Below are 20122 nucleotides of genomic sequence, written 5' to 3' on the forward strand. Positions count from 1 at the left end.
GTCCTAGAACTGTTTAACGTACTTATGTAGGTGGGGCTTCAGGGGCTACAGTGTCTGTACCCTGAAAAAGCAAAGTGATAGAGGTTTGAGCTCCTTCAGACCAAGGAATTTGGTTTCCCAGTTCCCGGATGAGAGCTCTAACTGTTATATTGTCCAGCAAGGGTGGGCAGAACCACGTTACTCTGCCCTAGTTTGCGCACAGTTTGCTTGGTGGAAAGCCCGAGCTGGCTGGCATCGAGTGCCCTGACGGTGCAGGTCACACGCAGCCCCCTGTGTGTCTCCTGGGGCTGGACAGGCTCAGGCTCGGGAGCTGCTGAGCACGGGACACTGCTGGAATAACTGCAATAGCAGGTGTCCAAAATCTTTGGGTAAAAAAGGAAGAACTACATGAATTTTGGGATATCCCAGGCTAAGAATTAGCTGTTTCAGTTATGGGAGGAGGGCCGTATTGCAAATTTGGACTGAAAAGCCTCCTGACTCCTACCTTAGACACTGAGCAGCAATCTGTGTGTATCTACCCTACTTTCACACACAGGTCTTGGTCCCAGACTGCCCACACTGCACTCATGCGAATTAATTTTCTAGCTCTTTTTTTGGAGGGAATGAATTTGTTCCCTTTGAAACAACACCTGTCCACCGTTCTGGAAATAATTTAGTCCAGAGGCATTCTCAATAAGCAGTGTGAACCAGACTACACCAAATGCGGCTCCCCCTGTCCCCCTTTTGTCCCGGCTTTGCATCCTCGAGCATCCTTGGGCACTTTCCCGTACCGCAGCACTTACTCTGTAACACCGGCCGCCAGGTTCCCACTTCAGGAGCACCACATGGACTAGTGATGGCACGGGTTCTCCTCTCATCTTGGATGCTTTGAACAGCACTTACAACACCATCACATACACACAGGGAAATTATATTGTACTAAGGACTCAGGGTCAAATGCTGTGTAGGGTGGGCACGGTCTTCCTGTCCTCTAGTCCTGAGCTGAGTCAATGTGACTGCTCTTGTCACTCAGCCTGGAGTGAGGGACCGCTTTTTGGGTTGGGTGCATTTAGCTGCAACTTTTAATCTAGCCTTTTATCCACCGTGGATCTCAGAATAAGAGAATCAAACAAATGAGAGTGCATGGGAAGATAAAAATAAAAGAGTTAAATCGATGAGTGTGTATGGCAAGATAAAAATAAAATCCTGTAACTTCAAATACACACGCAATGTTTTACTCATGAAGAAGATTACGAAGCTCCGGGAGAAGATAAACTGTAAGCCCACAAACAGCCAAAATCTAGCTGGGATGCCCACCCTACCCTTGCTAGAAGCAGCCAGGAGCCTGCCGTGCGTGCCAGCTGGAGGGGAGCTGAAGCCCTCTCCCTCTGACGAGGGCAAAGCTGGCCAGAAACGCCTCTCACCACATGGCAGCACCCACGACCCACCGTGAGGAAGTGGAGATCTCCCACCGCTACTGGCACCACCTCCACGTTCACGGGTCAGAACAACAGGAACCCGCTTTCGGTGGGCGCAGAGGAGCACTGGCTCTTTTTGTCTTCCTTCTGGGGGATGGCTGCTAACGAGAGGCAATTTTAGCCACAGAGGCGGTGCGGGAAGATGGAGGGAGCTCTGTGAGGACGTGTGGAGAAAAAAAACCCCCATCATGTCATCTCTCTGACTTGTTCCCAGCCCGTCTGTGCCGGCGCTGGTGAGGGGTTATCCCCACCGGAGGCGACTCAGGGTTAGTCCCTGCAGGTTTGAAGCACGGCTGTAAACTTCCTTAAAATAAATAGCAGATGGGTGACCAAGTGTGGGAAGGCACAAAATCACAAAATCTGTGACTGTGAAACACTGGGGGAGATCGTCAGAGGACAAACCCTCCCGTATTTTACAATCCGTGCTGTGTGACAGCAGCTCAGAGCTTCAGGTCCAGCCCCATTGATCACTGCTCTGGCCCCACTTCAGCTCAGAAGGATGTGCTAAAATTGATTACAGATGTCAGTTCTGGCCACTGAGCTGTTGTACCCCTTCAGGCAATCTACCCCTTCCAGAAACAAAGTCCAAGCTGAAGCGGAGCAGCTCCTTCCCCTCTGTCTCTCTGCAGTCAGGCTTGCCTCAGGCTCCATCCTCCTCCACCTCTTGCTGTTCTGGACTCAGTTTGGGCTTTCCCTGCATGGCAGGAGCCCTTCCCTGCTCTCAGCCGAGAGGGATGCTTGCCAAACTCCTTCACTCACTTCATCCACCATCACCATCTTGCAAGCCACAACTGGAATACTGTGTCCAGTTCTGGGCTCCCCAGTTCAAGAGAGTCAGGGAAGTACTGGAGAGAGTCCAGCGTAGGGCAAAAAAGATAATTGAGGGACTGGAGCATCTCCCTTATGAGGAAAGGCTGAGAGAGCTGGGACTCTTTAGCCTGGAGAAGAGAAGGCTGAGGGGAGACCTTGTTCATGTTTACAAGTATCTAAAGGGTGGGTTTAAGGAGGATGGAGCCAGAATCTTTTCAGTGGTTCCCAGTCACAGAACGAGGGGTAACGGGCACAAGCTGGAACATAGGAAGTTCTGATCAAATATGAGAAAAAACTTCTTTACGGTGAGGGTGACAGAGCACTGGAACAGGCTGCCCAGGGAGGTTGTGGAGTCCCCTTCTCTGGAGACTTTCAAGACCCACCTGGATGCAGCCCTGAGTAATGTGCTCTGGGCAATCCTGCTTTAGCAGGGGAGTTGGACTAGTTGATCTCTAGAGGTCCCTTCCAACTCTGAAATTCTGTGATTCTGTGATTTCGTGATCCATGTGCTGCTCAGCAAGAGGTGAATTCTTACAATTCATTAAGATTTTGAAGAGCTACTGCACAAGCAAACAATAATTTCCTGGTGCTGTTTGGAGCAGTGGTCCTACCACTCTCCTGGGGTGGCTGACGGACACCCAGAGCACTTGGTTGTCCTTCCTCAGGCTGAACAGCGCCAGGAGCACAGCCGCACACGCGTGGGGAAAGGAGCAAACTGCAGTAATGAGGGTTAAGTAGTACCTATCAACACCAACAGGCATTATTTCATTTGTCTCTTCCTCTTCAGAAGGCCAGTATGTGTCCAGGTGTAATGCCCCCATCCATGTTGAAGGCATCCAGCACTTTGCATTTTAATCGCTGCAAAGCAGGAATAGCGCTAGCTCTCTAGGGACGGTATCTTTTGCTATTTTGATTTCAAAAATTAAAGCTATCAAACCAGTAACATAAAAATAAAGATCCTCCTATTACAGATAATAGGAATTGCTGCATTATTGCTCTGTCCTGCCACTTGTAGTAACCAACAGCTTATTGCCTCAGAAGAACCATCTCTATCACGTAATTGTGCCTGTGTTGTATTTGCTCGGCTTAAGAGAGCTATTACTAACCTGAACTCCCTCTTTGGGCTGGCCAGGGAGGTGAAAACTCACACAGTCAGGAAATGATGCTTGGGTGAAAAGGCTCTATAGTTTCCAAATTTTCCTGTTTAAAAGGAGCGGCAAAGGTATCTCAGAGATAAAACACCCTCTTAGCCGAAAATTGGCCACGTACTTTTCCTTTCTTAATGGAAGACCTGTATTTCACTACGAGACGCCCATTTTCTCCAGGGGAGAGTAAAAAGATAAAGAACTACACTTCTTACACTGCTCTTTGAACTGATACAGGAAGCACTGATTCACGATGCACTGATTTGAGCAAAATTCCTCTTGAATAGCCTTAAGTTTTAACTCGGAAGACACAGCATCAGGTAGCTGAGACACTTGAAAGCAACTGCCGCTTTCATACGTGTACCTATACTAATATTGACTATTAACTTCGAAGCATCAAGATGTGCTACTTCCACACGCTGTTAGTAGGAGCCCATGTATCTTTGGGTATGGGTTTGCACTGAGCCCAGGTATGCATTTGTCACCAGTGTGTCTTCTCTTGTCCCCTGTTTTCTTCCCCTTGCTGTGTCCCAGGAGTGCGCTGTACACCTTAGTCTGCTTCTCAGACACCATCTCTGCGTCCTCCTCAGCTAGAGGACACCCTCCTCTACCTCTGAGTGAGGGAAGGCCCATAATGCCCAGCGGAAGGTAAAGGGGCGATACCCCTAACTCGATGCACTGTGAATGGCACCGGGAAACACGGAGCTATGCCGCAGCTGTTGAAGCCAGGAGACGGCATCTGATTCAGTGATTTGTGGCAGTGAATTTCACAGCTTGACTAAATCCAGCTGGGTGCTGCTTCCCAACAGGCAAATTGCTTCAGCTGGCAGGCCCGGGCGTACTGCCTTTCCCCCAGGGCAGCTGATGGGCGAGAGCGCCCTGAAATCCCACAAACCGCGAGCGATGCGGTGCTGCCGTCGATAAACCGCATCTCGTACCTAACGTTATGCCCACCTGATGAAGCACAGGGCGCCTTAAAGACGCTCCCTCAGAGCTGCCCACCATCACGAACTCCCTTTTTGAAGCGAAAACGACGAGAAACCAGCAGCGCCAGCCTTAACTTCGCGTTTCTCTGCCCTTCGAAGCCTTTGGGTGCCCCCGGAGCGGGGCGGTGAGAGGACCCTCCACACACACACACACACACACACACACACACACACACAACTCCACCACCGCCTGCCCGGCTTCCCCGCCGGCATCCCCACCCCCCCAACGGCGGGACACCCGCCGCAGCCCTGCCCGCCGCTGCCATGCGTGTGCGCCGCGGCGGGGCTGCCCGCGCTGCCGCTGGGCGCCGGCGGTCCCGCAGCGCAGGGCTCCCCGCGGCGGCGGCGGCGGCGGCAGCGGCGGCGGAGGTGGCGGCGCTGCTGCTCCGCTCCGCTCCCCTCCGCGGCCGCGGGCGGGCCGGCCGGCCAGGTGCGCGCTGCGGCTCCCCGCCGCCCCCCTCCCCCAGGTAGGGCCAAGCCGTGCCTGCGTGTGCCGGTGTGTGCGTGTGTGTGTCTGCCCGCCCGGCACCGGCGGGCTGCCGAGCCGCAGCGGCGGAGGCGGCGGCGACGGCGGCAGCAGCAGCCGCGGAGGTGCCCGGCGGCGCTGGCTGGGGGCGTGGGGGGGGGGCCCGCAGGTATCGGCGGAGGGGGCGGAGGGGGTTGCGGAGGCGGCGGGGGGCGACTCGCGGAGCCCCGGGCACAGCGGCGAGGCGGAGCGGCTTCTTCTCGTTGCAGGCGGCGGCGAACCGGATGCCTTTGGCGGGCAGAAGATGTGTCATGGGAAGCAGGCGAGCGGCGGCGGTGCCCTCCCGGCGGCGCGGCGGCGGGCGCTGGCCGCCGCGTTCTGGCTGCAGCTGGCGCTGAGCCTCGGCCCGGGGCCGGCGGCGGGCGGTGAGTGAGCGGCCCCGGCCCCCTCCTCCTCCTCCTCCTCCTCCTCCTCCGTCCGGTGCCCGGACTGAGCCCCCTTTCCCCTGCCGCCCCGCAGCCCCGGGGAGGGGGGAGCGGGGAAACTTCCCCTCCCCGGTGCCCTCCGAGGGGAGCGAAGCGCCGCTCCGTGCTGCCCCCCCCCCCCCTCCCCGCCCACCTCTGCCCGCCGCGGGGACCCCCGGCACCACGCGTGGGGACCCCCGGGAGGAGGGAGCCTCACCCCGGCGCCTGCCAGGGAGCAGCGGCTCCATGTAAGTACAGCAGGATTTGGAAGCTGCCGAGTGATTTTTTTTTTTTTTTTAATTAAAAAAAAAAAAGCCCCCTCCTCCCCTTCCCCTCTCCCCATTCACTCAGACATCTCTCGGGTGACTCTCGGTGCTCCATCCCCATCCCCCGTGGGTAGAGCAGAAATTTGGGGAGGAAGCAGGCGATTTGGGGGGCTGAAAACACAATGTCCTTCAGTCCTCTCCTCGTGGGGGAGCGACCCAGCCGTATTTGGCCTTTTTCATTTTAATTACATTTTTACACTATCGTTTTAAATTATTGAGCCTGTGAGATATTTTCAGCAGGTACATTTAATTACAAAATTGCTTTAAATTGATTCCATAATTAGACTTGGATTGCTGGAAAAGTCTTAAACTGCTTTGCTGTAAAATGAACTTAGCAGTGATAACGAGAGCAGCTTCACATTTCTGCTCCAGCACAGTATTATATATTTGTGTTGGGAGAATAAGCCATTTTATGATTGAATCGCATCACTAATGGCAGACAGAGTCCAATATAAAAATTGCTTGGGCTTCTTCTCATGCCAAAGACTTATGCCAAAATTTTCTAACTTGAATGCCTAAGCCCAAGCAACTCCGACCCAGATGTGGTTTCTGTCGCCGAACATAGACTTGCAGAAATACAGCTGAAGAGGACCTCAAGAGGTCGTTCTGTCCATCCTCCTCCTGATGTGATTCAGTCCTAATTTTCTATCGTGAACCTATAAAGCCATTTTCCAATAGAAATCCTGTGGCTGCAAATGTGATTCCAGCTAAACAAGCCTTTAAACTGTTGCAGTTTCTACGAATCCCTCTTTAGAAATCAATGGCTTTTTTTTTTTTTTTTTTTTCCTGCAACTGCGTTACCCTTGGTTTCCTGGCCAGCTCGCGTTTCAGCCTGGTGATGCCATTCTGCCCGTCCTGTGCCTTCCACCCAGTTGGAGCTGCGAGCTTCTGTCCTTCTCTAACCTCCTCCTTATGGCTCCATTCATAAAAACGAGACTGTTCCAAGGCCCCCTCCTCCCTGAGGCCGTATATATCCCGCAGCTTGATTGTCGGCATTTATTTAGCTGATTAGTGCGAGAGGTTCTTCAAAATACGGTTTAGATCTCCCTTGAACGTAGTGGTTTTCATCACAGCCTGCAATAAATTCTTGTGTGATGTTGATCGTTGCTAACACCCCTGCCTTTCACCTTGGTAGTGTAACAAATTCCACCTGTAAGGCGTTTTAGGATCTTTCAAGAATTTTTTTTTTTTGGGTCCAGAGACTAGGGAAAGGGTGGAATGGTTGTGCATGGGTAAAATAACCAGTGAAAAATATTCATGGCTGTTTCTAAGTTATTACTGCTATTATTTCCCAGTGTGGTTGTGCTCGGAAGTTAGGTACTCTATAAATACTGGTAAATGTACAGATCTTTCATGTGGTAGAATATGTGGTAGTTGGTTGGGGTTTTTTTCACCCTGAGTCATTACGGTGGAAAAAAATAATGAGTTTTGTAATTAGAACAGAGGACTGTAAATTAGGATCCCTCCTATTTTAGGCTCTGTTACGTCTGTGAGCGAGCTTATGTGCTTGCACAGCTTGCTGTGAAGGCTCAGCTTTTGGCTCCCCAGCCTGTGACCCAGAGCTCAAGAACTTATAAGCGGCTATTGGTATCGACCAAAGTTGTGTTTTCCCGGGACTTCTGAAAATTTCGCATTTGTCGGACTCTTGTTTCATGGATTTGCGTATCCAGACAGAAGGCACCCAGCATTACTGACTCCTTTGGAAAATGTAGCCCCAATCTCTTTCTATCTTCTCATTATCTGTTAAATAAGGATAATCATACTTCTCTCAGAGATTTGAAAAGAGCTTTGATGACATTTAATGAAAATACTATGGAGGTGGAAAGAATTTGTTTCAAAAGCTTTTGAAAAACAGCAGTGACAATATGCTGAAATAAAAACTATCTCGCGTATTGAAAAATGAAAATGAATAGTTTAGGGCTATTTTTTCTATAAAGCAATCCACGGCTTACGTTTTGGATCCCATTTATAGCTTCCTCCTCTCCTTAGCTGATACCAGGATTTGGCTCCGGTAATAATCCTGTCATGACTTGTGTGACTCCTTCTATTTTATATCTGACTAAGCTCTATTGATTGTCACGTTCTACCATTTCACCCCAAATCAATACTACTTATAACTCTTTTTTTTTTTTTTTCTTGTCAATAACCCTACAGAGAATAACTCTTGTTTATTACATTCTGACTTTCTCAAAAGTGGATCTAGCAGAAAATTTGCTGTAGAAGTGAACTCAAGTGAACAAACCTTTCAGCTATCAATATACCTCGTTCCTCCCTGATGATACCTCTGCTGATACCAAGGATAAAGCAAATCTCTCATACTTCAGCGTGCAGCTTTCATCTAATCATCTTTGTTTATCTTGCTTTTTGCTATAATTCTGTAGTGTAAGAAAAAAAAAAAAAGGAAAATAAGAAAGTAGGAGCCGGGTGGGAAGGCAGGTAAGAGGTAAAATGAAATGCGCAAGTGGATGGAGCTGATGACAAGTTATTTTGGAGTTTTAAGGTGTTGTACGGAGTTCACTGCTAAACCTGTGGCATAGAGATAATAGCTGTAAGAATATATTTTTACATATATGTCAAATTCATTGGAATTATTTTAAAATTGTGGGTGGGGGGAAATCTGAAAGGAGAGGGAGAAAAAAAGTTCAGTAAGCTTCTGGTTTTGAGGTTTGTTATGGAGCATTAGAATTTTGTCACCTGCTTTATTGTCCTGGGTCAGTTGGGTTCTTTTTTTCTTCTGCAGTGTCTTCTGCATGGCCGCATGGAGAGGCTCAGGGCTGCAAAATGCATCTCTGTAGGCTTGGACGAGGCCGGGAGCTGTCACCTCACCTTACCTTCTGGCCTCAAGCGGGATCAGGTGTACGCATGTTCTTCTTGCAAGATGTCTGTTTAATCTTAAAAAGTCTCCACCTCTCCTTTTAGCAACCTCTGCCAGGGCTTCATCAGCCTTTACACTAGAAAGTTTCTCCTAAGGTCTAACCTGAAGCATCCTTGCTGCTGTTCAAGCCTACTATTTCCCATCTTGTTCACGGCAGATCTTCAGCAGAGCTGCTGCTCCTCAGCTTTCTGGCTGTCTTTCATGTTCCGTTCCATCTCCTCCATCTTCTGCTGCAGAGATGTGGACTCCGGTTCCTCCAAAGACTGGATGACTCCAGTTTCTCCTAACTTTGCCTAAGTCTCCATTATACTTTCTAGATTGCTGGTCATTCAGACCATGAGCTTGCTCCCGTGGAGCCATGTCCCTGTGGAATACGCTGCCCACCAGCCTCGCTAGTGCTGAGCAGAGCTGAGGGATAGCTGCCCATGCCTCAGAGGCTCCGCTCCTGTTCAGACATCCCGGGTACCTTTGCTGTCATTATACGATGCTGCTGGTTTATATTCAGCTTCTGATCCCCTGTAGCTCCCAGGCTTGTTCCTGCAGGGCTGCTACCTGGCCAGTCGTTCCCCTCCCGTGTTACTGCTTTTTTTGGCGTTGCAATCAATTTGCTGTGTTTCCCTGGTGTCCTGCAGGCAATGTCCCTTCTCTTGGGTGGGTGCTTTTAAGCTGGAAAGTACGTCATCATGCATGACGGTAAAGAAATCTGGCATGTTGTGAAGTCTTCAAACATTATATTGGATGTTAGTGATACTGTGCAGAATAGTGGTGGGGTTTTTTTTCTAGACCAAAGCTGAATTTTTGCTGCGCTGTGATTTTATTGCATTTGATTGAATCTTGGTTATGCCTTGGTTATAGTATCTAACCGCTGCCTTTGGATGTAGTGGCTACCAAAACCACATCCCTCAGGTTTCTTGTTGCCTTGGGGCAATAAAAGTTTTTGTGTGTGCTGATGATGCAGGCCCACCCTAGGGCTTACTTTTTGTCAAGCTGCAGTTGTTTTTGGCAAGAGAAGCCAGCCAAAGATTCCCTCCAACTGCCTTGCCTACATTTTTGAGATTATTAAGAAGGTTTTCTGAAAAATCAGAATGTTTTCTGATACCTCTCACTAAGTCTGTAGTTAATGTATTTTACTCACTCCCTCTCAGTGCATCTGCTTCACTTGTCAAGCAAAATAGACATTTCAGCCTCGAGTTCTCTGTACGTTTGATGAAATCATCAGTTATTTTGCAGGATTGTTTTTAACCTCCAGCTTATTGGAGAAGGTCAGTATTTTGGAAGGAACAGATTTTTCCCAGTGTGGCACGATCTTAACTCTCAGTCACAGATCTGCCTCGTCCAACCTCCCTTCCCCTCTCTGCAGTCTTAAGTTAGCAGTTAAGTACCGTTTTGTACCACTCTGTAGCAAGGCCAGCGACATCGTAGGGTGGCAGCTCATGCTTCGTCTTAGTGGCACATCCTTCTGCCTACAGCCTTGCGAGAGATGGGCATATTTGATAGAGGAATCTTAAATCGATTTCTTAGCACCCTGCGAGAAGGATGTTTATCCCTGACTTACCATGGGAATCGGAGGCTGAGGTTAACTTTGCTTCTGTTTTGCTCCCTTATTCCCAGAATTACAGTAGAGTATCTTTCAATCTCTGTAATAGGGGTGATTACAACTTTAGAAGAGTGAATTAATTACGCTTTGCTTGATTTGCTCATCTGTACAGTAGATAAGCGACGTGTTTCACGGCTATGTAATGCAGTAGTTTGAGAACCTCCCAAAGAAAATGTTATGAGAGTGAGAAGTAGAGATTTGGACAATGTATAAACTAAAGTTTACCAAAGTAGAAGGTCCTTTAACATTCACGATTTTTGTTGTCGTGTGGATTAATAATGAAATATTCTTATGAGAATTAGGAAGATGTTATCTTTTTTGACTTTCACAGCTTCTGACAGATTTTTTTCTATGGTGTTGATCACGTGCTTCATTTTTTTCCCAAATATTGTCTACCTCTGATTGCAATTCATATTTTTTACAATGAAACACGCAGTAGAAAACCTTGCACTCGTGCTGTGCGTTTCAGTGAGGTTTTAGGCATGAAAAGGACAACAAAGTGTGGCCCGAATTCATATTTGCTGTATGCCAGTGCAAATGTGAATGAAAAATTGGTCTGCATTTCATAGTGAACATAACTTAGTCTGAAAATGAGCTTGAGGGATAAAATGGTGTAGTGTGTACAATTTGATTCAGTAAGTGTAAAAATTAGCTTTGCTAACATATTAAGGGGACCGAAGGTACGCGTATCTTAACAAATTCAGCAATTCAGCTGTGAAACCAACATCTCCTCACTTGGTTTTACATCTTCTTCTCAGCTGCTTTCTTTGACGTGGCACAAGCAGAGCATCATGAAACCAATTATAGGCTGTACATCTACTAGATTTCACGGCAGAACGGTTTATAGGAGCCATTTTTAACATCCACACTTACCTTCCGACTGCCTCACCCCATCACTTCTGTCGACGCCGAGTTTGGCCGCCCGTTTTTCAGAGGGAGCTCCCCATGGCTTTTCCTGAACAGCTGGGCTGCTGATGGGATTTATCCGAATTGGAGCCTTTCTTTCTCCACGTACTGAAAACAGTGGAAGAGGTTATTGGTGCCATCTGTGCTCACCGAGCTCCTGCGGGGAAAATGTGTTGGATGTGTTTTCACGCTCGTGGTGGGTGACCCCTGAATCATAGCAGCTTTTAAATTGGGTAGTGTCCATCCTGGGTTACTCTTCTGCTTGTTATTAAGGGATTATACAAAGCTTTTGCTCTGTAGGGAAGTTCCAGAATTTATCAGGGCCATTTCTGTATTAAACAAGCCTTGGTTTTGTCAGTATGACCAACTTTAGAAAGTAGTACGTGGGCCTTTTCTGCCAGTGTCACTACTTACTTTTGCTAAACATTAAAAGAAAAAAAATAATTTGACAAACGTTCTTGCTTGTGTTGGGTTAATAGTAACAATAGTGATAAAAATGTGACTTTTTTTTTTTAATATAGCCCTTCTCATTTATAGCATTCAAAGCACTTTATAAAGGAAAACAAGTTTTATTTATGTCCCTTCATAGATGGGGAAATGACTATAGAAAGATTAAATGACTTAAAGACATGTTTCATGTAAGAAACAGGTCTTGTCATAGACAGGGAAGAGATTCTCTGGATCTTTGTCCAGCACTTCCTTCTGTAAATAGAATTTAGGGAAATTCCTAATCCACATTTGTATGATACGGCCTTTATAATAGGATTTTTTGGCTGGGACTGTCTTCTAACTGAAATGAGCAGCAGATTTCCTATTCACATCAATTGCTACTTAAGCAAATCGCAGAGGAAGTTTTTCCAGTGTGGTTTATTCGCCCGACTCCGTTATGTCTGAGAGAGCACATGGCATTTTTCCAGACACTGAAAAGATCTTCTTCCAAATAGTAAAAAAAATAATAAGAAAATGTTATAAGTTAGGGTTGAGCCCTGAAAAACGGTATCATGCAGTTTCTCTAAGTGCAAAGCACATATTAAGAGGAATGATGTTTCTGCTGTGCTCAGTCATGTAGTTGGGGATGATAGTTTACATGAAAGGGCAACATTAGGCAAGAATTCCATGTGATTTTTAAATAATTTTAACATACTTGAGCAGTTAGAGAGGAGAAGAGCATTGCGTGACCAGGTAGCTCCATGCAGAGAAAAAAAATCGGTGGATGCGTAATGCGCTCCTGTAAAAAAAATTAGTTCAGCTTACAACTGCTTCCTCATGAAAACTTAAGCTGTAATGTAGAGGATATAGAAGGATGGAACAGGTAGGGTGCCCGCTCCCTTGCTGTTTCGTTTGCTTGCCGCGGGTGGTGAAGCCGTGCAAAATGCAGCACTGGGAAGCAAAGCAGGGCTGAGGGTGCAGCAGAGTTTCTGTGTAAAGCCAAATTCTGCACTTAGTGAAAATTTACAAAATCCAGGGGGGTGGAATTTTGCTTGGAAACTGAAAAGAGGAGGTGGAGCTTACAGCAGATTGAAGAAGAAAATAGGCTGGGTTACTAAGGCTTAGATTGTGTAGAAGTTGGGTTATCAAGGGTATCATGAGATAGTGTCCTAAAAATAAATTCTCTTGTACACTGCTAAAGAAGAAGCAGGATACAGCACGCACATGAATCAGGGGAATCGTTGTATCGCTGAGGTCCCATTCCGGAGACCTGGAGAATACGCTAAAAAGAAGAGGTTGTCTTTGAAAATGCAAAGCCTTCAGATCTTCTTTTTCGGTACTGCAGAAAGGCAGCAGCAAGCGTGGTTGTTGATCTGTCAGGAGACTGGAGAGCACCATACAGATTCAAGAGAAAAGCTCCCGTATGCGCTGGGAGGGAGGCGAGGATGCTCAGAAGTGGAAGCCTGTAAACGTGGCATCCTGTTCTTCCTTCTTGTCATTAGCACCAGTGAATGCGTACGCTAAAAAAGCTAGGGAACAAAAGATTAATTTCCATCTTGCTGGAGGTGGGACAAAAGTCTTGAGAGCAGAGTCATGGAAATAGGACTGGAAAAGACCTCTGAAGCACCTGTAGCTCATCCTCCTGCCCAGAACAGGACCTGTATACGTACCTCAGGGAAGTTACAATTCAAGACTTTATGTTGGAAACTCTACAGTTTCCCTGAGAATCTATTTCAGTGCATCACTCAACCATCAAAATGGTTTTTCTGATGTTTCGTTTGAATCTTCCTCGCTGTAACATAGGACTCTGTAAGGATTCACATCTCTAGTGTGGGATTCCCGAGTGTTACTTCCTTTGTGGTGCTGCCTGTTGGTGCAGATCCACCAGTGCTGTGTCTCTGGCCATCCTGACTGCTGCTGCCAATTCCTTGGGTCGGGGCAGGTAGAATTCTGACTGCTCCAACCCGGCAAAGTCTCTCTGAAAAGTGAGATTATTTTTTTTTAATATTTTTTATATATTTACATATCTTTTTAATATAGAAATATATTTTTATATGTTTTTTTATATATACACATATTGCTCAATATATATATTGAGCAACCTGGGCTAGTGGGAGGTGTCCCTGCCCAGGGCAGGGGGGTTGGAACTGGATGATCTTTAAGGTCTCCTCCAACCCAAACCATTCTGTGACCCTGTCTTAATTAACAGTCTGTGAGCTAAGGTTTAGCTGTAACTGCCCTACGTTGATACGTTGCTGCCAACACAGAAGGAGATGACATGATTCCTCCTGGTGGAACTTAAATTTTTCTGCTTTAGTTAAGGTCACAGCTAAGTTTGCGTTTAACACGAGATCAGATATCTTACCAGCAGCTATCAAAAAGGTCAGGTTTGCCTTGCTAATCTGGAAGGGCTTGCAAGGATTTTCCAAAGTCACAACTGGAAAGAATCAGGAATAAATCTCCGAGCCGTCCTATAAAAGATGCTTATTTACACAGTCTGATCTCCTTGGGGATATTAGACCAACTCTTTGTACTTGATCGTGATGTAAACAGTATGGTTATTCCCACACTAAATTGCACCCAAGTGAATTTCTATTTTACTTCTGTAGACTGAGTGAAGTTGTATATAGTGAATAGCTCCGTGGTAATAGATTAGATCCACACAAAAGGCAGTCGATAGCTTAGGAGTTCCGTGTGTGTTTGCAAATAAACAATTTTAACTGGAATTTTTAGAAGCGGCTACTTACAGCTGTCAGCTCCAGTGTCTGAGTTCCCATTCCCAGTAAAACGGGTGCTGATGGTGGGTATCCAGAAAGACTGTGTCATTCAGGAATCTGGAGTGGGGGATATTAGAGAATGTGTGTGTGTGAGTTGCTTTTTTAGCTAAAACGTTAAGTTTGAAAGATTTAGAGCAATGCTAAGAGCTGAATTAGTAAGAGGAAGACTGTGATGGTGTGGGGATTGAAGTCAACAGGACTACTTGCTTGAGTAAATCTTCTAGCATTAGGAACTTCATGGCACAGAGTATGTCTTTTGTCTATTTCTAATACTCTGTGTAAGCCTACCATGCTATTCCTGTGTTTGTGTAATAATGATTTGTATTCTGAATCCATGGGTACTCATGAGGCAGTCATTTTTCTGTATCTCTCCACTTAGCTGATGTTTTTAGGGTTATTTTGTATACATGGTATTACTCAGAGAAAACACAAATGATCCACTTAAAACTGGAAATAAATAATAAATAATTTGGTCTCCTGTAAATTGGACTTATAAAATAGCTTGATTGCAATTACCAGCTTTGCAGTAATCTTGAAAGAATTAAGATAAAATGGCATTATGATGAGCAATAGTAAAAACGAGAACACACAGACATTTGTCTTGGCCTTGTAAAATGCAGAACGTCCTTCTCTCCTCTGAAGGGGGACCGTGACCCCTAAAAAGTACAGTCACAGCCGTTCTGGGGGAGCACCACGCTGCTTCACTGCAACACTTAACTCCTGCTCTGTCTCTCTTTAGCTTCAGTGATAACCATCCTGGGCAGTTCTTCCCATTGCTGGCTCGTACAAGCACATGCTCTCATTTTTTCACTCCTTTTTTTGCTCTCTTCTCTGAGACCTGAGGTTCTTCTGCGAGACCAGGGAGGAAGTATGGAGGATACAGCCTCTCTTCTTATCAAATGTAACTTCAGGTTAATGCCACCTGGGGTTAGGTGGGTGAGCTGGGGTGTACGAGATGGTTGTGGCAGCACAGCCCTCTCACCCCACCTGGCTGTAGCTCGCCCGGAGGTGGAGTCATCTGATGTCCCACCGCGCTTTGAGCTCCTCAGCAAGCCCTTCAGTCACAGCAGCAGGCGAGAAACAAAGCAAATAAGCCCTACTACAGGGAAGTGGTTGAGTCACCATTCCTGGAGGTTTTTAAAAGATGGGTAGACGTAGTGCTTAGACATATAGTTTAGTGATGGTTTTTGTCAGAGTTATGTTGATGGTTGGACTAGATGATCTGAAAGGTCCCTTCCAACCTAGGCAACTTCTTCTGGAAGCATCAATGGTGTAGATTTATCAGAAGCAACAAAATCCTTAATTTACACAACTTGCTGTGATTACACCCCTCTTTTATGTCTTGTGTGCCCCTATGCAAATTATACTGCTGTAGCCTGTCTTCTTGACAGCATTCAGATACCTCTCCCAGTGCAGCACCCACATTTTAAAACTCCCCCCTTTTCTCCCTGCTACATGATTCATGTCCCAAAGAGCGGGGTGGTTGTTTCAGACTTTAGCCGCTTCTCTTTTTGAAGAATGACACTCAGAAATGGTTGCCCAGATGGAAGAATCCATCTTTCAAATTGTTCAGCCTGGAGAAGAGAAGGCTCCAGGGATACCTTATAGCCCCTTCCAGTACCTGAAGGGGGCCTACAAGAAAGCTGGGGAGGGGCTGTTTGCAAGGGCATGGAGTGATAGGACAAGGGGCAATGGTTATAAACTAGAGCAGGGTAGGTTTAGATTAGACATTAGGAAGAAGTTCTTTACACTGAGGGTGGTGAGGCACTGGAACAGGTTACCCAGAGAGGTGGTAGATGCCCCATCCCTGGAGACATTCAAGGCCGAGCTTGATGAGGCTCTGAGCAACCTGATCTAGTTGAAGATGTCCCTGCTTACTGCAGGGGGGTTGGACTAGATGACCTTTAAAGGTCCCTTCCAACCCAACACATTCTATGAAATCTAGCAGCGCCGTTCACTGCTGGTAACCTGTGCCTCGTCTGTCACTGTTGTCCTTACCCAGTGCATCTGTCTTGGAGACCAGCACAAGAAAGGTACAGCCTAGGACTGATTTTGTCAAGACTAGGCTGGTTTGCAGAGGCTGGGATACTTTAGTCCAAAGGGAGTATCCCAGTGAAAATATTCACCAAACAAAATATGCAAGTTATTGTAAAACGCGCGTAGATGAAACCCAACTCCATTATACCTACGATCGCTTTGAAATTGGGTTGTGATGGGACACGTGACTGCACGCTGACTGTAACAGCTGCATCGGAAGAGATTGCAGGAAAGGGCGCACGGGCTAGCAGGGGCATATGGATATGAAGGAGGGTTAAAGGAGGGGTACAGACTTGTCTTTGTATGCCCCCATGCTCTAATGCGTTTACATGTGCCCTTATTAATCTTACATGGAGATGGATGGATGGATGTGTGCATATATGCTGGATAAGAGTAAGGAACTGAAAAAAAACCCTCCAGCAATGAAATTGTGAAAAATATACTACTCTCATTGACAGTCATTTCAAGGCTCTTATGCTTGTTCTTAACATTTACAAGGATGCGTTTTACACTGCAAAATGGATGAGCGTTGCCTCTAATCCTTCTGTTTGGGTGCAAGAGTGATATTGGATTCGTGTGAGGGATGGCGAGCAGAATAGTGTTGGGTATATTTAGATTCTATTTCATTTTTATTTCATATATAGTAACATTACAGAGAAGAACTTCATTCCTCATTTCAAAGAGAAATCCATCAGATAAATTGCATTCACTGTGGGGAGAGGGATTTTCTCAAAACCGGGATGAAAGATGCCTTTTTGCAGTAGCCTTGATGTGGTGGGAGGTGTGTTTTCTGGATGCTACTAGCGGGTGCATTTTTCAGCTCCGGGTTCTGCATGTGGTAGAGTTTTCTGGGTTCTTACAACAGGCTGGCGGAGAAACCTCGTACTTGGAGCAAATAGGTCTATGCAGTTCAGAAAGTTACTATGTCAGCCAGGCCAAGTTTATGGGGATCTAACTTCATAAAGCAGACTGAAAAAAAAAATCGTATTTAAAACAAACCTTTTGAATGCCAGCATTATTTGAATAGAAAAAAAATGTTAAGGGGGCACTCATTTAAAGTAGCTCAGGGTTGTGTCAGCTAAAAAGATTTTGCCGCAGTGCATTAGTATCGCAGGTAAATGATTCATTACATTTGCCATTCTGGCCTGTTTAAAGCTGTGATATAAAAACGCAGATGTTCAGAGAAAATAGTTATAAATCTGATCTGAAGTCTAATAATTATTTTTTCCAAGGAAATAGTGTAGCAGCTCCCAGTTGCAACTGTCTAGTCGCCTCAGCATTTGCTGTTTATGGTCACTTTCTGGCATACTTAATCTCAGTTTAGTTCTTCGGTTGTTTTGATGGAGAGGAAAAAGTCCTTTGATAGTGTATCTATGGATATATTGTTAGAAAAAATTATTTTCTATATGCTGATTTTTTTTCTGTCTTTGCAGTCAAGTGATGCTGTTATCATAAAATCTCCTCTGAAGTGCAAAACCAAAGCAGTGTGGGGAGCTGCAGCAGTGTCAGGAGCCAATGAGACTGGCAGCTTACCGTGAATGTTAACACGATACTGCTATTTGTTAGCTTGGAAATACCATTTGCTGGTTTTTCCCTGATCTGAACGTCTTTGGAACTAGGATGATGTAGGGATTTTCCTATTCATCAGCTTTCCATTTCTCCTGTGAATTTCCTTTCTCGCCCTGAGGCAGTTGTTCAGGCCATGGGGGCTCTGATCATCTGTGGCACCGCCAGATTTCCTCTAAGACCAAATTTTGATCCTCTCTTTTGTCTCTTACATGTGACCTTGGGAATGACCGAGGTAGGTGTGAGTGGTTGGTTGTATGAGATCAAGAGATTTGGCCTTATAAAACAGTTCTAAAACGATGCCTCACTTCAGTTCACATGCAGGGATGGAGAAAATCTCCTATTTCTAGAAGGCAAGATGGTCCTTCTGGCTGGATATACAGCCTCTCCTTGCAGCATCTGAAGACCACTCATTCTTGCTCCCTTACAGCCTTGTCAGTCCATACCTAACTCCTCCTCTGACCCATTTTCAAAAGCACTTACCTGAAGATAAACCAAGCGGGTGGACTGGCGCCTTTTCTGGGAGGTTCTCTGGGAAGCTATAAGGCACTTTAAAAATGTTTAATATGTTTCTTTTGTAATTTGGCTCCTGTGCAGCCTTCTACAGATCATCTGGTCTATCTGCCTAGATCAGCTAGCTTTTAAAAAAATTCTTCACAAACACTTTATAAGCATTTGCCCTGATCTGAAATACCAAAAAAGGACAGAAAAAAAGAGACAGGGATGTACTAAAAGGGGAAAAAAGGGATCGAGGGATGTACCATTCAGAGATTTATGTATAGCTTCCCTTTTCTTCCTAGTTGTAATGGTAATATCAGTCTTGTCTCTCTTTTTGATTGACTGTATTAGTTTTGTTTATTCCTGAACTGTCCTACTGAGTTTTGAAACCAAGGGCTGGTTGGTGCCCGGTTCTTGAGTGCTCACATCCTTACTATCATTTCATGACCTGTGGTGGGAAGGGAATGATTCTGTAGATATAAGCCTAATGACCTGAATTTGTAAAGCTAAATAGCAACACTGCTACTGACATGACTCACTATCATTTTTAGCTCTGAAGGCGAGACAGTGGAGCAAAGGTTCATCTTTCCATAGCAGCTGCGTCTTTTGTTGAACAATCTGGTATTGCTGAGAGGTTTAACCCTCATGTTTCTGTTTTTAATCAGACTTCTGCAAGATGTTAGGCATCTCTCTAGTTTCTTTCCATAATAGGCTCGCTCCCTGAGAGAATGGCTGTCTGCCCTTCCTGTATGGTGCAGGTCCTTGCTTAGTTTTCCTGAGGACGGAGACTTTGCAAATTCAACTGTTGCTAGAAACAGGTGAAGTAGAAAAGGTGACTGATATAAGCGAAACAGCAAGACAGAAGTCTTTGGATGGGGTTTGTGGTAGTGAAAGCGTAAATATTTTCTCCGTTTCCCTTCAGCATGCTAATTATTTTATGTTTAAAGAATAACTTTCAGAGGTGAAATGTTTGCTAGTACTGCTGCAATAAAGGAAGAACCACGTTTTCCTGTGGGATAACTGATCCAGATTCAGTCTGGGAAATTCCACTGATTTCTGGAGGCTTTTGCTCCTAGTCTTGTAGAGTGCTGCAAAGCCCGGCAGGCTGCGTGGCCTCTGCACCCCTGCCAGGGCAGCCTGGGAGATGGACTGGCCATTAACATCCCCTGGGGCACCCAAGCCCTTCCAGTTTCTAATTCTGAGTTTGTAAATAAAGGTGAGTGGCGGTACTGTCAGATTTGGAAGAAAACCCCCCATACCAACATATTAAAAAAGCAGTTAAGTGGGTCTGGAGGTTAAGAGCTGCTTTAGGGTTGGTTTAGGCCCTGAAGTAAACTTGAAGTCCGTAAACTTGAAGTCCATAAACTTGAAGTGAATAAACTGTGAGTGAAACAAAGGTCCAGAGCTCTGCTGTGAAGGTGCTGGGCAGAGCAGGCAGGTGCTACTGCTCTTGGGGTACTCGCTGCGAGTATGACCAAAGCAAAACCCTGCTTTCAGATTACATGGGGTTTATTTAGGCTTTAGAGCGTAGCTTATCGCGGTGACGCAGCATATTTCATATGAAGATTACTGCTTGTACGTTAAGTTGAAGAAAATGCTATTTTTTTTTTTTAATCACGGTGGGAACCTGCACATCCAGAAACTTCTTCCTGAAAAAAAACTTACCAGTAATTAAATCTAATTTGAATTATTTCTTAAGAAGGACGCACGGTGGTGAATGTCACCTGAGCGATACTAGTATGTTCTCTGTAATCAAGCCTCGTTCTGCTACATACGGAAGATT

The 20122-nt window shown here is 45.9% G+C and overlaps 1 protein-coding gene across 3 annotated transcripts in view; it reads left to right on the forward strand.

Annotated features, from left to right (window-relative positions):
- Positions 1-4703: 4703 nt before the first annotated feature.
- Positions 4704-20122, forward strand: part of SUSD4 (sushi domain containing 4) — a 71810-nt gene continuing 56391 nt past the window's right edge. The window contains exons 1-2 of one of the 3 annotated variants that reach the window (XM_063328227.1): positions 4704-4865; positions 5134-5289. In XM_063328227.1, coding sequence (XP_063184297.1) covers positions 5169-5289 — 121 coding nt within the window. In that variant the 5' untranslated portion in view covers positions 4704-4865; positions 5134-5168. The other 2 variants (XM_063328228.1, XM_063328229.1) reach the window with 2 other exon arrangements.

Source organism: Chroicocephalus ridibundus, chromosome 3 (genome assembly GCF_963924245.1).
Source record: "Chroicocephalus ridibundus chromosome 3, bChrRid1.1, whole genome shotgun sequence".
Classification (NCBI taxonomy): domain Eukaryota; kingdom Metazoa; phylum Chordata; class Aves; order Charadriiformes; family Laridae; genus Chroicocephalus; species Chroicocephalus ridibundus.